Source organism: Sipha flava, unplaced genomic scaffold (genome assembly GCF_003268045.1).
Source record: "Sipha flava isolate LNK unplaced genomic scaffold, YSA_version1 553_pilon_pilon, whole genome shotgun sequence".
Lineage (NCBI taxonomy): Eukaryota > Metazoa > Arthropoda > Insecta > Hemiptera > Aphididae > Sipha > Sipha flava.
This window is the reverse complement of record NW_020273536.1, coordinates 348,255-373,555: the sequence shown is the minus strand read 5'-3', so window position 1 is coordinate 373,555 and position 25,301 is coordinate 348,255. Positions and strand designations below refer to the sequence as shown.

Sequence of the window (25,301 nt, the reverse complement as noted above, 5' to 3'; positions counted from 1 at the left end):
ATATGTAATGGTAATAATGACATTTTTGAAAAACTACTTTAGACCATACAAGTATGAACACATTTCTCTTTAATAATTATATAGTTGAAATATTAAATTTCATCGGAGCATGTATAAAAATAAATTAATAAATTAACATAATATAGCCATATCGGTAACACATAGAAAGTTAAACTAGTATTATTTAGAATAATTAATCATTCGTATTTATAGTTCTAATCAAATCCTCCCCGGTGACCTCTCAATTATTCCTATGATTAGATCTTGCTTAAGTGAATAACATAATTCATAACCATAGCTTTACGATCACAAAAACCCTCTTGTTCATGAAAAAGTCATTCTTGGAAAACACCAACAATAATATGTCTCTTCTCATAAACCGATGATCTCAGGTTATACTCTCACCCGCAACTTGAAATAGTAACTCACGGTGTTCCCAAGTGGCAGGTTATAGCTGATTTATTTATAAAAAAAAAAAAAAAAGTCAATCTAACAAGAACAAAAAGTTCTGCTGATATTATAGTTTAGTGTTAAACCAATATTTAACTATGCATTCAACTTATATAGTACGAACTCAAAGACGAAATCCATTTCGAAGCCGACACAGATTTGGTGACGTACAACGATCAAGCAGAAATATACAAAATGAATGTGAACGGAGTGCCAAATCATTTGGGTTCGTGGACCGCGAACGACGATTTAAACATGAAATACCTGGTTTCAACTGTGTCCAGCGGCCGTCGGTTTTTCAAAATCGGGATCATAAAGGTTAGAATATTTTACATATAGTATCATGTTTAAGTTTAAAGTATTGACCCGATATGTGCTTACCTATGCTAGTGGCGTAACTACTTGCACGAGGTCATGTAAGTTAGATCGCCCGACAGATTGCCTTTTTTTTAACATCCACAGATAATGGGTTAACTATTGGAATACTCGGCCTATTATCCTATAGAGCCTATATAGAACATGTATTTGAGCATAGCTCTTTTTTCGATGACATGCATTTTTTTTTTTTATTATTACATTGTTGTTTCAGAAAAATATTCCCAACAATGTGGTTCTATTTTAATAGACCTATTATCTACGTAAACCAAAGATCAAAAGTATTATAAACGCTGAAAATAAAAAAATGAATAGAACCAATCTAAAAAACCATGAGGTACTCTATTCATAATTTATAATATCTTTTGATATATCATATTAATTCATGTATTCCTCGACTTTGAAAGAATAAACGTTTTCTTCTACACATACTTCAACTAACTCTATCTAAATATTATCAGATTTTATAAAATTGGTTCTCTATAAAAAATAATAAATAAATATTGAAAAAAATATAATATTTAATTAATATATACTTAATACATATTTTGTTTTATGTTTTACCTTTTCTAATAACTAATAATATTAATATATTATTAATGTAGATTAATAATAATTTATTAAAATCACCAAATGAAAATTTAAACTTCTGCTCCAATATATATAGTAAGTTAGGTTAGGTTATAATATTTATAACATCTTAGATTTCAATAAGAATTCATCATTCCGTTGAGAAAAAAATAATTTTTTGTTGAAATATATTTAATGTATTTTTTTCATACCGTAATTACAATGCATACATTTGTTTGAAGCTTATATGACATATCGTAATACTATTTTACTAATTCTAAAGTTTATACCTTGGACGTTCTTTGAGGATACGTGGAAAGGTTACTGCATCGACCTTATTAAAAAGCTAGCCAAAGAGATGAATTTCAAATACGAACTGGTCGTTAAAGATAAATTCGGTGATTTCAACAACATAACGAAAAAATGGACTGGACTGATCGGCGGCCTAGTAGAAGGAGTAAGTGAATTTTGAATCCTTTTTTGAATCTTGTTGACACAATTATTAGGTAGTATTAGGAGAAAGATATTGGAAGGCACCTTTGGAATCTAAATCAAAATTCACCTTTACCAATTATGATTTTTTCATTATTAAACATTTTATTAACTTTCTTCATCAAGTCATGTGTTATAAAAATTATTATTTTTAAATAATTTAAAGTTAAATATATTTACAAACAAACTTTATTCTTACCATTTTTTTAAATTATAATATTATTTTTATTCTTGATTTAAAATATTCCAAAACAAAATTATGTACGAAACTTTGTGTTGATAATTATGAAAATTAAAAAATCAACATGTGATTATTATAAAATAACAATTTAAAATTCATATTTTATAAATTTATTCTAATACAAAATACATTTTTTTAACACGTACATTTTTCATTTACAACTACTTTTCATTTAACTAAGAAAAATCGTGCTTAACATCAAATAAAATTATTAGATGAAGCAGTATTAAAAAATCGTTTTCGCTTGACAAGTACACCAAATTATAACTATCAACATGTGTTGATTATCTTAATTTGGTGTACTAGTACCCTAATATTTGTTTATACTGACTATTTTGCGATCCTATATTTGAACCGATATAGAGAATGTGGAACATGTGATTTATGGTAAATGGATAGAGGGAAGTAGTGGTTAAAAGTGCGTTTGTCCGAAAAACATAGACTTTATCCGAGGAGACTGTCACGTTACACTCAATGAACGTCGATGCATTCTCTTCGCATACACGATTTATGTAAGTAGCGAATATCAAGGCGTTTTGTTCGTTGAGATCATTAGAAACGGTATCGCATAAATCGATATAATTATAACAATATGCGTATACAGTATGTATGACCCGCGAATAACCGTCCAAAGTATAATATGCACTTATATGCATAATACGAACTAGCGGTTTGGAAAAATTGTCACATGATGCGACCTATCGCAAAGAACGAACGGCGAGGAAATATGCGTGCATATAATAATTTATATTTATTTTATATGAACATGACCGAAAACAAACGAGCTGTGTGAAGTTCGTGTCGTTATGGTGTACGACGCACAAAAAATGTCAATAAATAAACAAAAAAGATACAAAGTATTGTGCGCATAGTTAATAACAAAGCACGTCATGCACACACACACATTCAAACATTTGCATAAAAAAAAATAACATCCCTTTTTTTCCGGCAAATTAATTTCATTCGTGGTCATATGTTTAGGATAAAATAATGTCTATGTATATTTCCAATATTAATAATATTATATAGGCTTAGGAAAAAATAAAATATTTTAGGAATTTTACATACGAAATTATTTATATTGTTGTAAAATATTACCAAAAACTCTTTATAATACTGTACCCTTCTCCTTATTGTATAAAAATTTAATTTTTACGCTACTATTATAATCTTAATGGGATTAATGAACGCCAAACCGATTTTCTTCATCTTTGTAATCATGAAACCTATAACAGTTGATGTTGACATGGAAGCGATCACTTATACATTTTACAAAACAAATATTTCCGTTAAACTTAAATGATAATTTTTCTTAGTAATTCGTGAAAACCTTCATATAAGATGAATATAAAATCACTTAAAGGCTGAACGAACATGCACTTAAAAGTATTAATTTTTCAAACCAGATGAGTGGTAAAATCCAAATGGTAAAAAAGAAATGTGTTTTATCTCCGTATTCAGCTTGAACACTTTCACTAAAATAGGTCTATTTACTTTTAATATTTACAAATTTGACGCCTACACAGTTCTATGAAAAAAAATGTCTTGAAATTACTTTCAAGCCGAGATCATAAATAATATTATGGACAACACTATTCCACATGCACCACTATGACTATATTTTAAAAACGACTGAAATATCGTAATATAGTGTATAGTGATGTAAGTAGCTCGATAAATAGTGATCGAGATTATTGAACAAATACCTACTGATAAATAAAGTTCAAATTTCAATGCAAAATAAATATTTTAATGATGAACCTATTATTTTGGTTTTTTTACATTTTTTAATACTTTTGAGTCGTTTGGACAGTTTTAGTGGAATTTTTTTACATTATATGGCTTAAAAATGACCATAGACATATGTAAATATTATATTATAAATATATGTATATCTAAATAGCCTTTTTGGGTCAACAGAGTCGTAAGTAATAATATAAAATATTATTATAAAAAATAAGCTTATATATTTGTGGAGCGCAAACTGCAGGCCAGCCATAACTACTTATACCTAATTTATAAATACATGAAAAAGTATTTAAAATTCATAATTGAACTAAAAAAATATCACTATTGGCGATTAGCGCATAATTTAAAAAAAAAATAGTAAAAATTCAATAAAAATCAAAATAACAAAAGTAGCAATTAGCGTGCACTCGAATAAATAAAATATTGCTGTAATTAACGCATACAAATACTAAAAAAAAAATAAAAATCAATACAATATGTTAACGATAAGCGCACAAACAATATAATACAACAAATAGGCGATTTGCACATATTATTTTAATAACTATAATAATTGTACGGAAGACGTTCTACACATGACGAAGATTTACGCACGATAAAATAGAATTACAAAACCCACGTACCAACTAATATAACATTAATTATTATTATTATAATACGCCCGCTCATTAAAATTCACAAAATCGATAACATTTAGAAGCGTGTGTACGACCAGTTATTCCTTATTATCACCGTGGAGAACTTTCCGTATGAACCATAAAAATGCATAGTTAAAATTACCTCAAGGGGCTAAAGTGGATACACGCAAGGTAATTAAATACATCTGATATTATGCGGCGCGAACTTATATAAGAAAAGGTCAAGTTCTACAAACAAAAAAGTTTTTATTGGTATTGTTTATAAAAATGATAATTGAAGTCGTATTCATTATAACATTAAAAAAAAAAAACCTATTTCACAAAATAGGTTTTGAATTTTAAATTAGATCTTCAATGTCTTCGGTAATGTGTAAAAAGGACTTTTGGTTCCATTTTTCTAATTATTTACATAATGGGAAATTTTTAACAAATTGAGCCAGAATCATCCTTTATATGCTACTTAGACTGATATTCATATTAAACTTGATACTATATTGAATTATTTTATGGGAAAATATTAATCACCATAATATATTAATTTGATTTAAACTTGCAGCGATAATCATTTGAGTGTGGTAACGTTTGATTCGGTTTTTTAACTTAATTTTTTAGCTACATGTATAAGTCATGAGACTCAAACTATAAGATTGTATATTACGAAATATAATTTTACTGTGTATTTGTATGGAATTTTAATTTGAATACATTTAAAACAAATAAAATATGTATAATACGAGTAAACAAAATATATGTGTGATTTGAATTATTATTATATAAAACCCCTCCACAGTTATTCGAATCTTGAACTTCAAACTCTCTTTTTACGTATGATGTTTATTACAGGAGCTGGACATCGTGGTGGCTGCGTTGACCATGACTTCAGAACGTGAAGAAGTCATCGACTTTATTGCGCCGTACTTCGAACAATCAGGAATATCAATAGGTAACCGTAGAAGCAATGTTCAATACTGGTTTAACGATTTTTAGTCTTAAAAGAAAACTATTATTAAATTATTGCTAGCGTTTTATCACTGCAATATAACGCGTGCACTTCTCGGAATACCAGATTAAACGAAAACATTACCAAACACCAGTTTAATACCATTAATATATATCATTGTTTACGGCAGCGGTCCCTACTAGGATTTTAGAAAGGGTCGAATAATAACTTTGAAAATTAATTATAACTTAATAATAATAATTTTATTTAAAGTTATTTTGATGTTGATGGACAGTAGGTACCTCTCTGTTACTTTTATTATTTTATTAATGTCCTTGGGTGATGTTGATGTTGACGACCGCAGTAAATCGTCCAAATCAGTCAAGCGGTTCCTAAATTCGTTTTTAATAAATGTTCTTCTATTAAAAGTAGCTTCACACAAATATATTAACCTAAAAAATATTAAAATTTCTTTTACATTTAATAAAAGGGAAAGATACCAATATTCTTCAAGTATATTCTAAAATAATATTACATTATTTTAACTATTAAACATATCTTTTAATGTTAGTCCTGCTATAAGTCAATTAACTCGTTTTTCTACAAATTGACATTTCAATTAAAAAAACTAATTTCAAATATATGTTTTGTAATTACAGTCCATGGACTTTTAATAAATCGAAATTCATTTTGAAAATATTTCAATCATTGAAACGACTGTTTATTTCGTTTTTTTTAAGTAGTCAATAGCTCAAAAAATTGATGTTTTAGAGTTTCTTTATCAGTTTGTTAGAAAAAACATGATTTTCGCTCGCAATTAAATCGAATTTAAAATAACTTGGAAGATCGTTACCCGATACTTCTCCAATATACATTTCAAGTGTCTATTCGAAAGCAAAAATATTACTAGCCATGTGCGTTATAATTTTATTTTATCTTTGCAGAATAATTTGAAATGTATTTAAACTTTGAGTTACATTTACAAGGAATGCAAGTTTGTACCAAAATTCTAATGTTTTTATTTCTGAAAATTCAGCTTTTTGTTTGTGAATAATTATTCTGATACTTTAACTTTGCTTAGCCATCATAATTTCCATATAATATATAATTTCACTATATTGAGAATTTAATTCAGAAAAAATTCTTTACATTTTCGATAACTTCAATCTCTGGCTCTGATAAAATTATTTTATCCAGAGAGCCAGAAATTGAAAATCGTTAATTATAAACGATTTTCATTTTTTTTTTTTTTTTCATTACATTGTTAAAATAATTTGAAAACATACATGATACATTTTCCTGATGTATTATGCAATGGACATTTTTTAGTTTTGGTTTTTCAATTTTATTTTTAATAAAAGAAACAAGACCAGATTTATTTTCTATCGTTGAAGGACACCAGTTTGTTTTAAAATTATTTATGAAATTAATTATGAAAACAAATTTAAATTAAATTTTGCCAATATATTCCATATTTTTAAAAATAATCCAAGTCACGAGTTTGGCCTTTCATCAGTATGCCTTTTAAATAATTTCCACTAATATTAATATCGTTTGAACAAAATTTAACAAACATAATTAATGTGAAGTAGAGTTTATATTTATATCCATTAATAAATCTAATGCTAAATAAAAAAAATAAGCATTCTATTAATTTGTTGATTACTGAATCGATTACTTGATTTCCAAGATATTGAACCCTACGAACATTTGCGGTGTCTGCAATAATAACTGCAGATTTGAAACTAGGTCATCTATTTCTTTAAAATTGGAAAAATTACAAGTCTTAGTATTTACAACAGTACCAATACAATCGTTCATGAGTTCAACATCCAAAAATGGTTTCATACGTTTGGTCAACAAATGTGTTACTTCGTGAGATCTTTTTATTGCAAGTTAATTTTTATTAGTAAACCGTAATATAGATTGTTTTTCAGGAAAAAATCTTTATTTTAATTTGAATAGTTTTTGTTCTCTCTTTTTTTTTTTTTTTTAGATAAGAAAGGATGAGTTTTAGAAAATTCAATATGTATTAAACGATTATATTATAACGTTTTAGAATATTTATGGTTTTATGATAAATTAAATACAAAGCATAGTGTTTCTTTCCAAAAATAGAGAAAAATTCCATTTCCCAACTGTCTTGAAATATTTTGTGTTCTTCTTTACGTCTTGTGATTATAAATTAAATATTATAATAAAACGTGATAAAAACACATAAATAATAAGGAAGAACTGTTCGTACAAGACTACGAAGCAACACTACGACGCGTGGAGGAAATAAATAATATGAGTTAAATAATAATCTTTTAATGCATCCCGTTCCTAGCCATATCTATCAAACCGGTGATTTCATAAAATTAGAAACAATAAAATAAACAAGAATTGTATTAAGATTATTATTAAGATTATTAATAATATTAATAATATTTTGATATTAATATTAACCTAAGTCTATTAATACTTATAAATAAAGTACAGATTTTAAAGCAATAAAAAAACTAAAGAAAAGCACACAAAAAAAAACAATAGAACTGTATAAATCTTCTAAATAAGCTTAAAAATGCATTAAAAATGAGTTTTAAAAAATAAATAAATAATTTTCGGTATTTTTTAAATGACTATGGCATATGGTGTTACAACGAAAACTAAACTGTAATTCTGAGTAGGTAGAGTATAGTATAGTATAGTTGTATAGTTTACAGAGTAAAAGCATATTTTTGTCTATCCTCGTTTCAAGCAAAATTAATTACTATATATCATACGGTATATGACAAACTGAACACACAGAGAAAGGTTGTCCAAAAAATGATTGAACAAGATTTCTTAATAAACATTATTAATAACACATTATATAATATAAAAATAAATATTAACATTTCAAATATTTTATTTAGAACACATTTTGAAAAAATGTAACTTAAAAACAAAAAAATGAACCCAAAATACCCCAAAAAAAAGCTGTGATGTTTGAAAAATGTAACATAAAAACAAAAAAAGGTATCCAAAATACCTAAAAAAAAAGCATTTATACACAAAAAACGCAAAAAAAGCAAAATATAATGTAGTGCATTTTATTCTAAGTAGTATAAATCGAATTTGTAGCGGGCATAGCTTCGTTTTAGAGAAATAGTAAAAAAAAAATCAAATGCCTTTGAAATTCGTGCTCGACTTATATATAACATTACATCGACACTATATATTTTTTTTTTTTTTAAATCCAAAAACTTAATTTATTCCATACAGATATATAATGTATTTTATTTGATATATAATATAAACATGTTATATAAAGGATACACCGATAATATATGTTGGTGCTATCTTTGTCCCTCTCCCTACTAACAACTCTTCTCCAAAATATCAAGCTCTCAATACACACTAATTCATCGCTATTAAAACAAAAGCAAAAATACAAATAAACTATAAAGTTTAATAATAAAGTATCACGGGTTTTTATTACACGATAATGATTTCACGATACACTGCGAATTATAATCTCCGATTACAAATTCGCATTTACAAAGCATGTCGTAGGTGTAAAACGTATTCACATTTCAAATAAATAATATAAATAATAAGAAATAAATGCTTAAGGTACCAATTCGGAATATAAAGCCTTTGTTGTGCAAATCTTATAATCTTATAATCGTACGTAATCATAGGTATGCATATTTAAGCAAAATTAAATCATCGCATTCGTTACGAAAGTTTACACAATATAATGTATACATATTTATAAGTATTGAAAATTCTTTTTAATAAAATCTCATAGATAGTTTTCTTTTAGTACAACTAATCTGAATGTAACAAGAAATAAGTCTTGAAACATAAAATTCCTTATGAAAAAACAGTGTTTTGAACTTAAAAACTAGCTTAAATAGAATACATTATAATTATTTACTACATGAATTGACATTGGATTATCTACACGATTTTCCAAACCATTTATCACTGAATTCCGAATATTTATTTTCTAAAAAAATATAAAGATGAATAAATAATGCTTCGTGGATAAAATCCATCATTATTTTATAATTATTTTCAGTTTGCTTTCATACGAGAAAAATTATTTAGAAATCAAAAAAAAAGATCACTTAGATTTTATAAACTTTCTATAGCATCCACTTTTTCTCTGAAATCGTACATTTTAGAATTTTGATACTGTTTTTCGGAGTACGGCCACGGAAAAAGGAAATCCCTTCGCTTTGGAATCTAAAATTAATTTATTAATATTCTATACGTCATGTTGGCGTCGAATTCGCCCTTCGCCGGACCAAGGATTATAACTACTACTATAACTGAGATTAAAACAATTGATAACAAAGAGTTCATAATCTAATGTTAAAACTGTGTGCCTACATCCAAAATTCAAATATAATATACATAATATGGCTTATACATGTGAGCAAAATAATCATAATCAACTACGTACATTTTACTTTAATAACACTAGTATTTAAACGCTATCCTCTTATTTTTAATTCGTTCCTGATAAATATTGATTTGTTGGTAATTATTTCCAACGCTGTTATATGCGCGACGACATGATGCATACGAATATATTGCAATAACTATTGATCAAATAGAGAGATAAAATTGATTTTTAAAAATAAATAATTTTTGCATAATATTATTATTATATTTAGATTTGGCATCTAATTATGGGGTGCCGCCAAACCCTCCAATATTACTAAAATTCAATCGTTTCAATCCAAATGCCTACGAAAAATAACTAAAGCTCCATTTTATGTCTCTAATGATACTCTCCATAAAGATCTATCCATCCAAACAATAAAAAACATTGCCAAAACTTTTTACAAATGCATGCACTCCAATCTACAGAATCATCGTAACACCTTAATTTCGAAACTATCTTCTCCCACTATTCCTGGTGACCCCAGAAGGCGTCTAAAACGAACATGGTGTCGTGATCTACTTTTAGACTAACCCCCACCATAACATGTCATGAAGTCCCATCAATGGATGGTCTCTTCACTCAAACCCCCTGTCTGAATCGATGTAAATAGTAGTAACTATTTGACTTGTTTGTTAATTTGCCCACTATTTATCTTTTCTATATTAACTCCCTTATCACTTATGCTTATTGTAAACCGTAATTTTACAGATTGTACAATTTTCTAGCTTAAAAATACAAAAAAAAAAAAATATTTAGATTGTTTTTTCCACCGATACTATTTCAAAACGCTATTATTATTTCAAACGAGAACAAGCTAACTCTACTACAATGTGATATTGTACTGTTAAAGTCATGATGACGACATTATTGCAGCATCCAATTATTATAATAACAATAATAATAATAATCTTTGGGCGAACAAGCTCGTTTAAATCGAATCGAAAACAATAACACGGGTCACCGCATCGCCGTTTTGTAACAAGGAATAGTGACGTGAATATTAGAAAATTTCTGTTTTTTACTGTCTTTATGCTTCTATCTAGGAAAACGTATATAACCTCAAATATTATTTTTTAAACAATATTCACAACTAACGCAATAAAGCTAGATAATACCTAAAAAAAGATTTTTTCTGAAAATTCATTCACGAGAAAAACGACGAATGAAATATATAAAAACCCAAAACGTGTGTAAAAGCTAAAAGGTAACTTTTAACCGCACATTTAAAGAATGTTGATCTTTGATGTGTCATCGCCGTACAAAAAAAAAAAACTGTAAGGTTGAGGTAATAAAAACAATTTTATTTTCGTGTGCTTTTATTTTTCTTTGCGTGCGTCTCTGCCTTTCTCTTTTTCTATTAATTTAAATACATATACATATTATTCATACCAACGTAGATAGTATGTTTGTGGCAGGTGTTACAGTGAAACTATTTTTGATGTCACTGACGGACATTTTTGACTTATATAACGAAAAATCCTATTGCTATTTATACCGAAAACATTCGATTAAACGGCACCAAGTGACTTAACTTTTTCTTATTCTTCTTCGTTTTTTAATGTCGTTCAAGGCTGTTCTTTGAAATGTACGTTTCCTTACGGATTTAAATTGATCGAATAAAAAACCTGGAACTCAAATACGAACGGGTTGAATTATTATACAGTAACGGTCATGTAACATAATAAACGTCGTTTTTGTTTCACTGATCTGTAAACTTTGCAAAAATTTGCCGAATGCGTTTTGAATATAGAAAGTACATGGTGTCTGAATATCTAATTTCGTCCAAACAATTACAACATTTGAAGAATGTCATGGAGTACATATGTCTTAAGGACACTAAAATATCCTTATGAGATTCAAAATTATATTATAATTAATAATTTTCTCAAAATAAAAAATATAACGTGAATTTTTCCAACTGTCTAGTATATTTTTGTATACTCGAACTTCTATGTTAAACCACCGAACAAAATCCAAACGAATTAAACAAAATATGATAATTTTTCTTGCACGGTAACCGCATAATATACTGATCGATACATACCCGTCTCTACCATTACGACACAAAGGCCAAAATTAAATTAAATTTTATTATTATTAGTTTTGAATCGCCCTCTATAAGAATTTTTTTTTATGTCATCGAAAACTGGCCAGTGAGCAATCTATAGTATACATAATCAATGATAATATTAAATAAATATTGTTATTTTTCATCATATAACAAAATTGTAATTAAAATAAGTGATTTACCTATATCAGATTAATGTTTTTAAACTAATATACCACCTACCTACACAAAATGTAGAGGCCCATTTTTTATTTTTACGAGGGCCCACATTTTTTTGTTACGCCACTGCATCGCGTACGTAGAACGAATGAGGAAATAAACGGGGTAGAGGATAGTAGAAGAAATATTATTAAAACACCACCCACTCACTAATCTAACGTCACAATATTATATGAAAATCTATTTAACTCCGGTAACGTTGTGTATACTTAAATTACCTTAGTATATTTTGCCGTAGTAGCTGTTGGATAAATGAAATAATAAATACTACGCTCATATTAACATAATAAATAAAAACCTACTCGCACATATAGGATGTATATTATGTCATTGTGAGGTATTTGTTGCAGATTACGAAACGAAAAAAATAATTTCGAAAAAACTATTAAACATATGTTTCATTATTTTAAAGGTGTCTTTTTTTAAAAAAATGTTAATTATTTATACAAACACAGGCGGTACCATCTAAAAAATTAACTTCAGTTTTTTAAATATCCACTATTATTATTATTTTTAATGTACTCTAGTTGTGCTTATTTTCGAATAATTGTAGAGGTTGAATCATCAACTTTGGCTCACAATTTCGTTGACTACGTTCCTCTAAAGTTTAGTAAATTAATGTATATGGTTTTGACCAAATCAACTGGAATAAATCTACTTTACGAGAACTAATTTTTTATATTTCCCCGACCTATTTGAATAATCGTATACTTTTTAACAAAACAAAATCAAACTTTTTTTAGCCTATACAAATATTTTTATTAATATACTCGTACGTCCACATTTTTATTTGGTCCTTTAGTACAGACTTCAATTAATCTAAAAAAATATATATATATATAGTCAATCGATATGATAAAGTATATAATTATTTAAATTGATGGACAAAAAAGAAATCATCTTTTTTTAAAGGTTATACGATGAAGTTAATTTAAATAAAAAACTATTAATTAATTAACTAAACTTTAGGATAGTTATGAGCCGAAATTATAATTCTACCATCAAAATTATCAGTAAAATAAACATTACCAGGATCCATTTAAAACAGTAGTGTTGGATAATAAAAAAAACTTAAATTTTATTTTGCAGCTGATACGCTCGCACGTGAAAAAAAATGTTAACTATCATAAAATTATATGGCCCCTCGATAATTTAATAGAAGAGAACGTGTTTTTTTTTAATTTTGTCGAATTTCTATTTTATCTTTCGCAATCATTAAAAAATAAACCCCTACGTGCAATGACATTATAATGCGTGAAAGTGCAGTGGTTACACAAGTATTTTTACACGCATAGTCCCTACCGTTGTCATTTTCTGGTGTTCTCACGGGAGCAGCCATCCTCGAGGGTCCACAACCCAACGACGATTCACTGGCAATAATGTGTTACTTAATATGCGACGAACGCGTCATAATTCTTTCGCGGTCTAGTCAGCACGCGCGATTCCGAATAATTTCCATTATCGAGCACAATGGCGACCTCTTAAAAAATGTTCTTATTCGATGATTGCCTTATATTCGGAGGCGATTCGTTTTTCAAATTACGATCGGTGCAAAGTAAAACCACACATCTAAAATATTACACTGAAAACGTTTTTGCATTTTAGACAGTATTCGATTTTTCTTTCATAACTCAGTACGGAGTGTACTGTCTTACGTAATTATTGCGTCGCAATATATACATACATTTGATTCGTCAGACATAGTTATAATTAATACATTGATAAATTATTATAAAAATAATAAATATAAATAATATAAATATATATATATATATATATATTTGTATATTAATACAATATTAAATTATTATAAAAATATTTTTTTTTCTTTTGTAATTTCGTCTTAATAATATACAATCGTTGTTTGATAGATTCAATAGACGATCTTCAACATCATCATAAAATAATCCTGCGATCAGAGATCCCTATTGTACTTCTATTACTATGCGTGAAACGTAGAAAGAGATATATGGAGATAATAATACCATAAAAAAATCACGAGTATGTTAAAAACTAAACGATTGTTAGTTCAAATATTTAGAACCTCTGCTGCATATTATAATTCGACCGATTTCCTTGCTATCCGAGCTACTATCGTATACATATACCAAGTACACGGTGCAGGTACCTTTATAGGTGGAAAAAAATCGTGTTTCAATCAGTGTATACATTTTTTGTTTGATATAAAAATGGCAAACAATAGGCGAATCGAGAAAGGAGATTCTATTCCAGGACAAGCAACAATTTCTCTCGAGACCGTATACCTTCCTGAGACTACCCAGCAATCTAAATTTAGTATAATGAGAACAATGAAATACCATGCAGATTGCGAGGGATACCTAAGCATACAATTGAGAAATGTATATATATCCCGCAATATCTTCAGTAGTAATAATGAATCTACGTTCTGTTTATATATTTATATATATATATATATATATATATATATATATATATACAGTTATATTTTAAAAACTACTGTATTTTCTTTATACATTTTTATTTAATCGAAACTCGATAATTTTTCTTTTAATAATTATACATATAACATTACGTTAGCAGTAAATTATTCGAAAGATAATAATCGTAATTTAATGTAAACTGTATTTTCTTTATACAATTTTGTCGAACCGAAACTCATCCATTTTCTTTTTAACGAGTACTTAATGTATAATATTATGTTAACAGTGTTCGAATGGTAATAATATAAGTAAACGTGAACTAAGTAAACTTTATTCGTAAACGTAAAATTTTATCGAAGGAAAAAAACGAGTTAAAAGTTATCGTTTTATAAGAACAAAAAATGTCCTGTGTCACTATTGTTTTTGTCACTTATTGGCGGGAAAATCAATAAAAAAAACTCGGCATGTATTTTTAAAAAGATTTTTTAAACTATTTTAAGTTTTTAAATTGATTGACAGTACACCAATATTGATAAGTGTCAATATAAAAATTAAAATATGATTTAATTTTAATGATATTAATAATCGTGCCTTACTTCAGAAAAAACGCTCCATTGTAAATATTATAAAAGTACCCACCACCCACCCTGACACTAGCATTGAACATTATCTAAATAAATTACCAAGATAAATAATTATCATTTATCTTATCTATATAATAAGCAAAATTAATTATCTGATGAATTATCTTAAATTAATTCTTGAGTTATCTAGCGTAATTCATCTAGATAAATAAATACGAATATATTTGTTCAAAAAATTCGAAAAATTGAACTTGAAAGTTAAAAACCAATGTAAATTAAAAATGAAAGAAAATTTTATTAATATTATTTATTTATTAACTTTATAATCAATTACTTTTATTTTAAAAGTTGTTTCACTGCAATACATGTTTAGTTATATTATTCAAATTGTGTCTATAAGTATTATTTTTAAGAATTTTTTACATATTGAATAAAGACTATTAAATGTATACTTTCTAATAGCTTTTCCAATATTATCTTCCTTCTATCCTCGATCTTAATATCACCTACAGCAAATAAAAATATTCCATAATTATTATTGGCCAGACAATACTCATTAAATACACACTATAGTGTTATAATTTAATAGCGTAGTATATAGCAATTATTATTTATTATTATGTTCTCAATATATTATCTGAATCTACTGTACCTAATTAATTACAATTAAGCTCAACTAATACAACAATGTATATTGTAAAATTTTTATTTGAACTTATAACACATTTAAATATATTAATAGGAACAATAAAATACTTCTACTGAACGCAAATCTGCTGTATTAAACGTTTGTAAGATGTAGACAACGCACGGCGTCCTGTTGAAATAATACATTTTGTTACGACGCACCGCCGATAGTCTAATGGTATATCGTTTGCGCAGTGATCAGAAAACCGTCGAGGAAAACCTCCCTATTCAAATTCATGACCGTACTTAAGCCGGAGGTGTGGCTTAGCATAGTAGCCGCCTTAACCGTGACCGCGTTCATGATCTGGATACTGGACAAGTACTCGCCGTACAGTGCGCAGAACAACCAGCCGAAATACGAGCAATTCAGGTACAACGAACATCATTTTAATAACATATTAAAATGTCGCACCGGCAGTGCTGACAGTGCTGATATAACAGCTGCTCAAAACTTCATATGACAGTGGTCGAAGAAGTGCGAGAAAAATAGGGGTTCTAGTAAGATTTTAAAATTTGATCCTCCCCATCACCACCCCTAATATAGTATTTATACATTTAAATCTTGAAAATAATTTTATATTGCGCGTTGTATAGAACTTGCCAATGTTGTAACACGTTTTTTTTGTATTTTCCTTTATTATGAACGGGAAAACCGCTGTCGCATGAAATGTCACCCGGTACATCGGTACACGTGTGTTTAAATAAAGGGATGATTTTTTTTTTAACTGCCGGGGCGAACGAAGCACAATAAATATTCGAAAACAAGTTTTTTTTTGTTGAAAAAATCGAATGTTGAACTCGTGCTTAAATGAGCGATGATTTTTTCGGTTTGTTGTGAATAAAACACCGTCCCATGTGGTACGCGCAGGAACTTCACGCTGGTCGAGAGTTTCTGGTTCGCGTTAACGTCGTTCACCCCGCAGGGGGGTGGCGAGACTCCGAAAGCCATCAGCGGACGTGTTTTGGTCGCCGCGTACTGGGTGTTCGTCGTGCTCATGTTGGCCACGTTCACCGCCAATCTGGCCGCGTTCCTCACCGTGGAGCGGATGCAAGTGAGTAAAAACAATAAACCCGACCGCAGCACGAATGGTGCCCCCGTGGCTGTTCTGGTGGTCACGTATCACAGTGTTGCACCCCCGTTCGGCTCCTTAGTGATGGGAATTATATCTGGATTCTCCGAAAATCCGACAAATCCGGATTTCGCATTTTCGTGTTTACGGATTTCAACAACCACATTTCGGATTTAACATAATGGAATTCTGTAGTCTGTATTAAAAAACACGTGTAATTATCAACATTTTATTACAAATCGAACATAAAAGAATACAAATGCAGTTTTTCAAAATTTAAAATCCGGATTTTGGATACTGAAACCAAGAACCGGATTTTCGAACTTCAGTAAATCTGGATTTTTCCATCACTATCCCATCCGACATTAAACTGTACTCGGAAAAAAAAAAAATTAAATTTTACGAAAAATTATCATCACAGTGGGCAACTCTAGTGTACTGCAATCACCATGAAGCGCACATGAAGGTTTTGCAACAGATTGATGAAACGAATACTTCCCAACTTGTTTTATTTCCGCTACCTACATAATACACGTTTATTTCTTAGTTTCTTTCCACTCTACCTCTCCGTCCGTATCTGTCTAATAGTAAACCGTCGCATACAAATATTTTCGTGGTAAACTCGATGAGTAGTGGCGCAAAAAAGGGGAAAGTACATTTTTATTTACTTTAATAATATTATCGGAACAAGTTATTAAACTATCCAAATAAAAATGTTCCATTCACTCACACAATATTGTACACTTTTTATTACTGGGATAACATGAAGACATAATACGTGATAATATTATAAAATATATAAACATAATACATATTATATAATGTTATAATCGAATTTTAATCGAAAAATTCGTAAATCATCTCAATCGCAAATCAGTTCAAAAATTTAAAAAAAAATCCTATGTTATAGGAGCGATTGTTTTGTACACATTCTGAACTATTGTAACATGAACTATCCGTAATAATTATTAGTATATGGTTTCAAATACATAGCCAAGAAGAACAAGGGCCCAATATCCCACTCTACCTAACCATAGCTAATATATATTACATTTTAACGAAATTGTAAATTGACCCACGTGACCCAATATTTAAATTCTTATAACTTTTAAAATTTGTATTTTTTCGATATATTTTTTTAATTATATTCTAAGTATTCAAATGATTATTTCCAACCAAATAGCAGAGGTTTTAAATTTTTTTTTTAAACAACACAATTCTACATGAATATTTTTAATACATCATGATTTTTTTTTTTTTGTATTTAACTCGTGAGTTATAATTAATGATCATAAAATAAGGTAACAATTAAAAATATAAAAATACATTTAATAAAACAACACTAAACATGTTTTGATAATTAGTGGTTGCCCCCCTCCACTGATGAAATTTCAAGCTACGCCCATGCATGGCTTGTTTAAATAAACTGAATTGTAATTAATTAGTTTAGTAAGCCGATCAAATATGATATACTTATTCACGATACACGTACTCGTGATATGTGATACAGGACCGATGAACATTCTGTATACGTGTAAACAATCTTATTTCACTCGGGTGTAACACAATAATAATATACGTATAGGGCTTACGTTATTGTGTGAAACCGTTTTGAATGTATCCCACGCGATTTTTCCGCATATATTTCCCTGGGAGAAGATAAATTGATTATTGGCATTAGCCAAGTTTTGTGCGTACAATACGCGCGTGGTTTTTGCATCCCACGTCGAATATTTCATATCTACCTCGCGCCCCGCCGACCACCCTTCCCTCCTCCTCGTCACCATCGCTGACCACTCGCTGCAGCCGTGTTCGCCGCGGAAAAACACGCCACGCCGATAAAATCCAATATAGAATTGGACCGCACGCACGGCTGGCGGTGGAGTCTGCGACCCTCGCGAATCGCAATCCGCAAAGTCGTTTTATAAATGTTATATACACGTACACAGGACACGTATGCCAAGGGGAAAAAACCGCCTTTCCTACGGCGAGACTGTGGCAGACGGCCCGTGAAATTGTGTGCCCGCGTTCGAACGTACGCCCGTAAAACGCAGGTACAGACCGACACGAATTTCGTCGCGGACGGTGTTTTTCGAAACCGAACACAACGCGAGTGTTCGGTGAAAATTAGCGCTGTCAAAAATTATGCACACCAATCCCGGAGACGTAATCGATGTGTAGTATCCCCTCCCAAACGGATTCGTGTAATGTAAAAATATTCTTAAACATTAACTTATTGTACTTGTGTAAAGAACACGTTATGAATGGGTTTTATTGTCAAAAAAAAAAAAAAAAAACAAAATTGTTCGACGTTATTAAAGGTTGCGGAGATGTTTGATGTTAGTCAAGAGAAAGAAAAAAAGTACATCGATGTACGAGATAGCGTTGTGTTACACGTTGCGTCTGTCTTATCCGTACAATTTTTTTTCCGATTGTTCGCCATATCCCCGATGTCGACAAAACAACAGCGCCGTCGTCGTGGTTTCGCTACACATCTGCCACCGCATCAGCACCCGCGAACCGCCGCCGCGTATTACAATCATTGTTTCAATTTCGTTTTGAGCATTATTCGCACTTATTGTGTTGTCATCTAACATAATAAGCGAGTTTTACTGTATTTAAATGTTTTCTTCGTAGGCAGTTATTTATTTAAGAAAATACAGTAAAACTCGCTTAAGACGCTCTCGCTTAAGACGTTTTCCCGCATAAAACGCTATTTTCCGTCGGTCCCTAGACATTTCCTATACTAGTCAATGTAAAAACCACCTGTTAAGACGCTCGGTTTTTCTCTATCTTATTGAATAAAACGCTCTTTTGTTTAGCAGATTATAAATTTTAGTAGGTTTGTGGAAATAAAAATAAAAATTTTACTTATTTACGTGTTCTTATTGTTGTACAGTTTTATTTTATTACTATACCTATTTTATCATCAGAATAAAGAGCGTCTTAAGCGAGTTATACTATAATGACCAACAATCAATCGTATCATCAGATATTGTAAGGATATTTTATTTATGATCATGGAAGTAGTTGTTTTAAATTAATTTAGAAGTTGTATACTTGTGGTTAATTAGTTTGCACTTAGTTTTCAGAAGTCGGTTCACACAGAAATTAATATCGATATGGATACTAATCCTCTACCAGAGTTTGTGGCACCTTCAATTTATCAGTTTGACATAAGATTGTATGTAAATAAAACAGCTAATGAATGTATTAACACGGTACCTGAACTTCAAGATTTGATTTAGGTTCCTTCAAAGAATTATAGATTTCCGGTTTCCGAAAAAAGAAACTTAAATTCTCAAATAAATTATTAGCTCAAATACATATTGGCAAATTATTTATTTATTTATTTATTTATTATTTATTTATTTATTTAAATTTTATACGGGCCAAGCCCAATTACATAAATATTAATAATAATATCAATCGTTCGTTAATAGTATTAAACAAAAAGCGAATAAGAAAGAGAAGAAACAAAAAAAACAATGATGTACAATATAAATTATAATATAATATACTTATAGCTATGAATTAACAAGTAATAAATTACAACATAACTTGAATGAGTTGAAGTTTGGTGATATGAACATATCGATATTTAATTTTTTAATAGTTTTCATAATTCTAAGATGGGGAGTATTACTCGTGTAATTAGTTACTTCTGTGTTAGATAAAAAATGTTTTTTGACCGAGAGTTACAAGATGGGGCATAGAAAGAGAAACAACTTAAAAACTCAGGACAGTCAATAAGTTCTGTAAAGAGTTTATAAGAAAAATATAAATCTAATCGCATACGACGTTGTTCAAGTGTTTCGATGTTGAGAAACGTTAAAAATAGAGAGGACAAAGAATGGAGTTCTCTAAATATGGAACATTTAAATGAGAGAAAACGTAAAAACTTGTGTTGAATTTCTTCAATTTTATGTTTATGACCCGATTGGTATGGAGACCATATTATTGAGCTATATTCACAGATAGAACGAACCAAACAGTAATATACTGATTTAAAAGCTAATGAATCATCGAAATCAGCACAGTTACAACGGATAAAACCAAGGATTTTATTTAACTTGTTATCTATGTTCGTAATATGACAGTCAAATTTGAGTTTGGGTCGGCCGATAATGATCGTGCTCAATCGGGTATCACCGAAAATAAATACCAAGGTATTTAATGGGCCCGATGGTCCAAGGTAGTGGTTTACCATTGAGATTATAATCAAAAAAAAAGACTACTCAATTGAGCTTAAGCTTTGGAAAATGTCATTAACTGGAATTTATTAATATTAATAGTAAAATTATTGTAAGTACACCACTCATAGAGATTATTTAAATCGAGTTGAAGTAAATCAGCTTCACTTTGATTATTAACTATATGGAAAATCTTTATATCATCGGCAAACATTAATTTAGTGCAATTTTGAAAATTCTGCAAATGTAAATGACGCGTTTTGTAAGTATTGTGTTTTATTTTTTGTTAGAGAAGGCGGAGTTGAAAATTTTGCTTTGAGTCAGCTAGTTACAAAACCATTTAATAATTGGAAAAGACCTTGGACTTATTTAACTATCACAATATTTTAGAGAATCACAAAACTTTATTAATGAAATCAAATTTGAGGACTTAAGTTGAAAAACCAAATATTCTATCTGTTGATTTACAAATTTTAAAACAAAAATTAGATTTTATAAATGATAGCAAAAAACTTTTAGTTCCTATAGTTGAAACTTTAGTATTTTGATACCGACAAGGTTTAGCACTTTGTAGTACAAATTATAGAGGTAGAATTCGTTTTGAAGAACCTCAAAATAATGACGAAAATATCCATGCTTTTCTAAGATATCAAGTCAAAACTAACAATCAGCTAAAATATTATTTGCAAAACTTTGCGAAAAATGCCATGTACATAAATAATTGAATCCAGAAAGAATGTATCGTAATTATGCATAATTTAATAAAAAAAAACAAATTATTGAACAGATTAATATATCTAAAGGTTTTTCACTAACGGTAGATGAAATTTCAGATTTTGAAGACATTGAAAAAACAGCAATTTGCGTTCAGTACTTAGATATAAAAAACGATAAATCAAAAATTTGCGAAGATTTTTTGAGTTTTTTTTCCTATTATTGATGCAATTAGGAAAGGTTTGACAAATTTAATTCTAAGTTCAAGCAATGACTGCACATATTTTTTTTGGACAAGGTTACGATGGTGCCAAAGCTATGAGTGCTGAAAATCGTTTGAAAATCGTTTTCTGAAACACCGTAATATTTTATCCAACTTCTCTAGTCTTTACTCTAACCAATCAAAAACCTTAGATGTGAAACCTTAGATCTTGTATACAAATATTTGAAGCATACGTTTAAATTTTGCTTGATAATTCACCTGATATTTGGATTAGTGAGGTCAACATTTTGAGGAAACGACTTTATAGGACAAAATGCCCAAAATGCACATGACGCTCTCGATATTTGTTAGGTAAATGCATTTCCAAATGTATGTCGAGTATTACATGTAATGGCTATATTACCAGTAACTTCGATAAATAAGAAGCGATCGATTTCTACATTACGTCGTTTCAAAACATTTTTAAGATCAAAGATGGGTGAAGATCGCCACATTGAACAAGTCTCGTTTAATATACATCGTAATATTCATTTGGTCAAATATTAAACGAATTTTTTCTTTACCTCAACGTGTAAACTTATTATAAAAACGATTATTCTATTATAATACATTAATAAAAAACATTATTTTAATACTTACTTTGTGTGTGTGTGTGTGTGTGTGTGTGTGTGTGTGTGTGTGTGTGTGTGAATATTAAATGTTATAAATTGTCCAATACAGACTCCGGTGCAGTCCTTACAACAATTGGCTCGGCAATCCAGGATCAATTATACCGTGGTCAAGGGTAGCAATACGCATGAATTCTTTCAAAACATGAAACTGGCCGAAGATATTCTGTACAAGCAAGTATTGCCGATTTGTATATTCATTTAGTGAACTGCGCGGGGGTTGTGTTAATCATTCCATCTCACAACCACCAAACGTCATAACATTTAGTTTTACACCCAAGTTATTGTTTCGGATTTAAAGAGTTTACAAATTCGAACGTGGATTTTAACATGTTTTAAACATGAATCTGCACATTATGGTATATCAATTACAAGATTATTGCAACGCGCATGGAATAAGAACGTAATCAACGTATACAATTAATGGTTACTGGTAACCATTGTTGCTCTTCTTTTCGTTGTGGTTCATAGTTTAATCACAGAATCTATTCTGTGGTTTAATGCGTTGAGGATATTGCCTATGAACGACGCGATAACAAATTATATCTATAGGAGTGTGACACCGAGCACTCGCGACAAAAGAAAAAATATCAATGACAATAGCTATTATTGCGTATTTTCAAACGTGTTTCAGACGCTTTTACATTTTTTTCATTGTTACGTATTCGGTTTGTACACTAACTGCTGTGTATATCAATTAATTGCCTAACCTGTTCCGTTAAATTATAAATTGATCGTAATCAATCCAATTGGATAACGGTTTTCCGATGTTATTGAATTTGAATTTCGATGCGCGTAATTTTCCACGTTCGTAAATTTATGACGGCTATTTGTGAGAGCTTTCGAAATAACCCTCGAGTTGTCCAAACCGTTCGACGAGGTCTAGATGATATTAATAATTATCACCCGGACAACATTAAGCGTCAATTATCGGTATAGCTGACTTGCGTATTATCGTAATATCGATGTAACTTGAGGGTGATTGTTCATTTATTTGCATGCACATAACCTTGAACCTGTAGTCAATGGCCTGCCATAGAATTTTCAATAGGGTGAGGGAATGTTATAAATATAATTGTATATCTAAATCGATTGCAGGTATGAAGCCAAAAAAACAATAGGGAGACATTAAGGGTCAGGTACTCCAAATCGCTCATCATAAATGTATACAGCAGTGAATATTTTTTTTTTTTTTAAGTTATAAGATTTATATGAATCAGTCTTAATATTGATGAGTTTTAAAAAAAATATATAAATTGAACATATATCTTCTAATATTTCCCCCTGAGTACACTACAGCTAGTCTTCAGATGCATTTCAATGTAAGAAAAATATAAAACAATAACCTTTGACCTCGATCATACTATATCGAAGCGCAGTCGAACGATTTCTCTCGGGCTCGTATGTGTTGTAAAGTAAAACAAAAACAAAAGACAACTCCCGAGAGTAAAAATCGGATTACTCTTACGCTCCTTGATTTTTGTTGATTGCACGTGACGGACTAAGCGAATAGCAAAATGCACCCCCGAACTTCGACGAAAATACATTTGATATTATATTATGAAACTTACTTCTTCGCAAAAATGTTTTCTAAAATATTTTCCAAAACATTTTACTCGTACTACACGAGATATTGGTTTAGTCTACCTAGATAGTTATTTTTAGTACAGTACTGCAGGGGTGTCGCGTGGTGACAGAGTCATATATAATATGTACGTTGGGGACCACCACCATCGATTCAAAAAACGTCCTAAATCGGTAGACCGAAAATAACTCAGCGCGTCAACATAAAAGTATATGTATATATATATATATATATATTTACTCTGTTAGCAGTGCATTTTCAAGGTGAATGAAAAAATTATAACACAGTATATACTCGTATATTTAGTACGACCTATTTTATTAAATATTACGAAAACACAAGGAAACGATTTACATATTTTTTGTTCTTTAAATACTCCGAAATAGAGTCTCTTTTAGAATTTTTGAATACAATTTGGTTGCACGCCCAAGAAAATAACCGGAAATGTCGCTCGTATTTTGGTTGCAGTAGTGTCTCTACCGAAGAGAAGGACGTTTACGTAGCATAGATCACTCCCTTGAGCTTTGTTTTTTCTTTTCCATAAGCATTTTTATATTATACATGACATCAATTTTGTTCCTGGTGATTCACCAGATATTTAGAATGACAGAATTAAATATTTTACAGTGATTTTATTTATCTTAATCGAACTACGTTTTAACTGAAAATATATCAATTTTGTTGCTCGAGTAACTAGTTTATATAGTTAATTAATTACTACCACTAAGAAAAATTTTAAATACGTCACATAGGGGTATAGTAGTAATGGTACCTACACCATAACAGTATAATCGAGAAAATCAATATGTAGGTAGTCAAAAATCTACCGTTACGTGCTGCCGCTAAATATATGTATAAGTAAATAGTACAGATCAGAAATGGGCAATTAGCAGCCCGCGTACTTTTTTTATCGGGCCAGTGCTACGTTTTCAAATTACTTCATAACATTTTAGCATTTATCAGTATTTAATTTTATCACGTTAATCGTAAAATGCAGATATTATATTTTTCTA

The 25,301-nt window shown here is 29.6% G+C and overlaps 1 protein-coding gene across 1 annotated transcript in view; it reads left to right on the top strand.

Moving 5' to 3' along the window:
• Positions 1 to 25,301, top strand: part of LOC112691036 (ionotropic receptor 25a) — a 36,130-nt gene that overhangs the window by 7,744 nt on the left and 3,085 nt on the right. The window contains exons 6-11 of the mRNA XM_025565143.1: positions 568 to 768; positions 1,679 to 1,852; positions 5,359 to 5,458; positions 16,031 to 16,205; positions 16,704 to 16,887; positions 22,756 to 22,877. Of these exons, the coding sequence (XP_025420928.1) occupies positions 568 to 768; positions 1,679 to 1,852; positions 5,359 to 5,458; positions 16,031 to 16,205; positions 16,704 to 16,887; positions 22,756 to 22,877 (956 nt within the window). The remainder of the gene's footprint in view (positions 1 to 567; positions 769 to 1,678; positions 1,853 to 5,358; positions 5,459 to 16,030; positions 16,206 to 16,703; positions 16,888 to 22,755; positions 22,878 to 25,301) is intronic.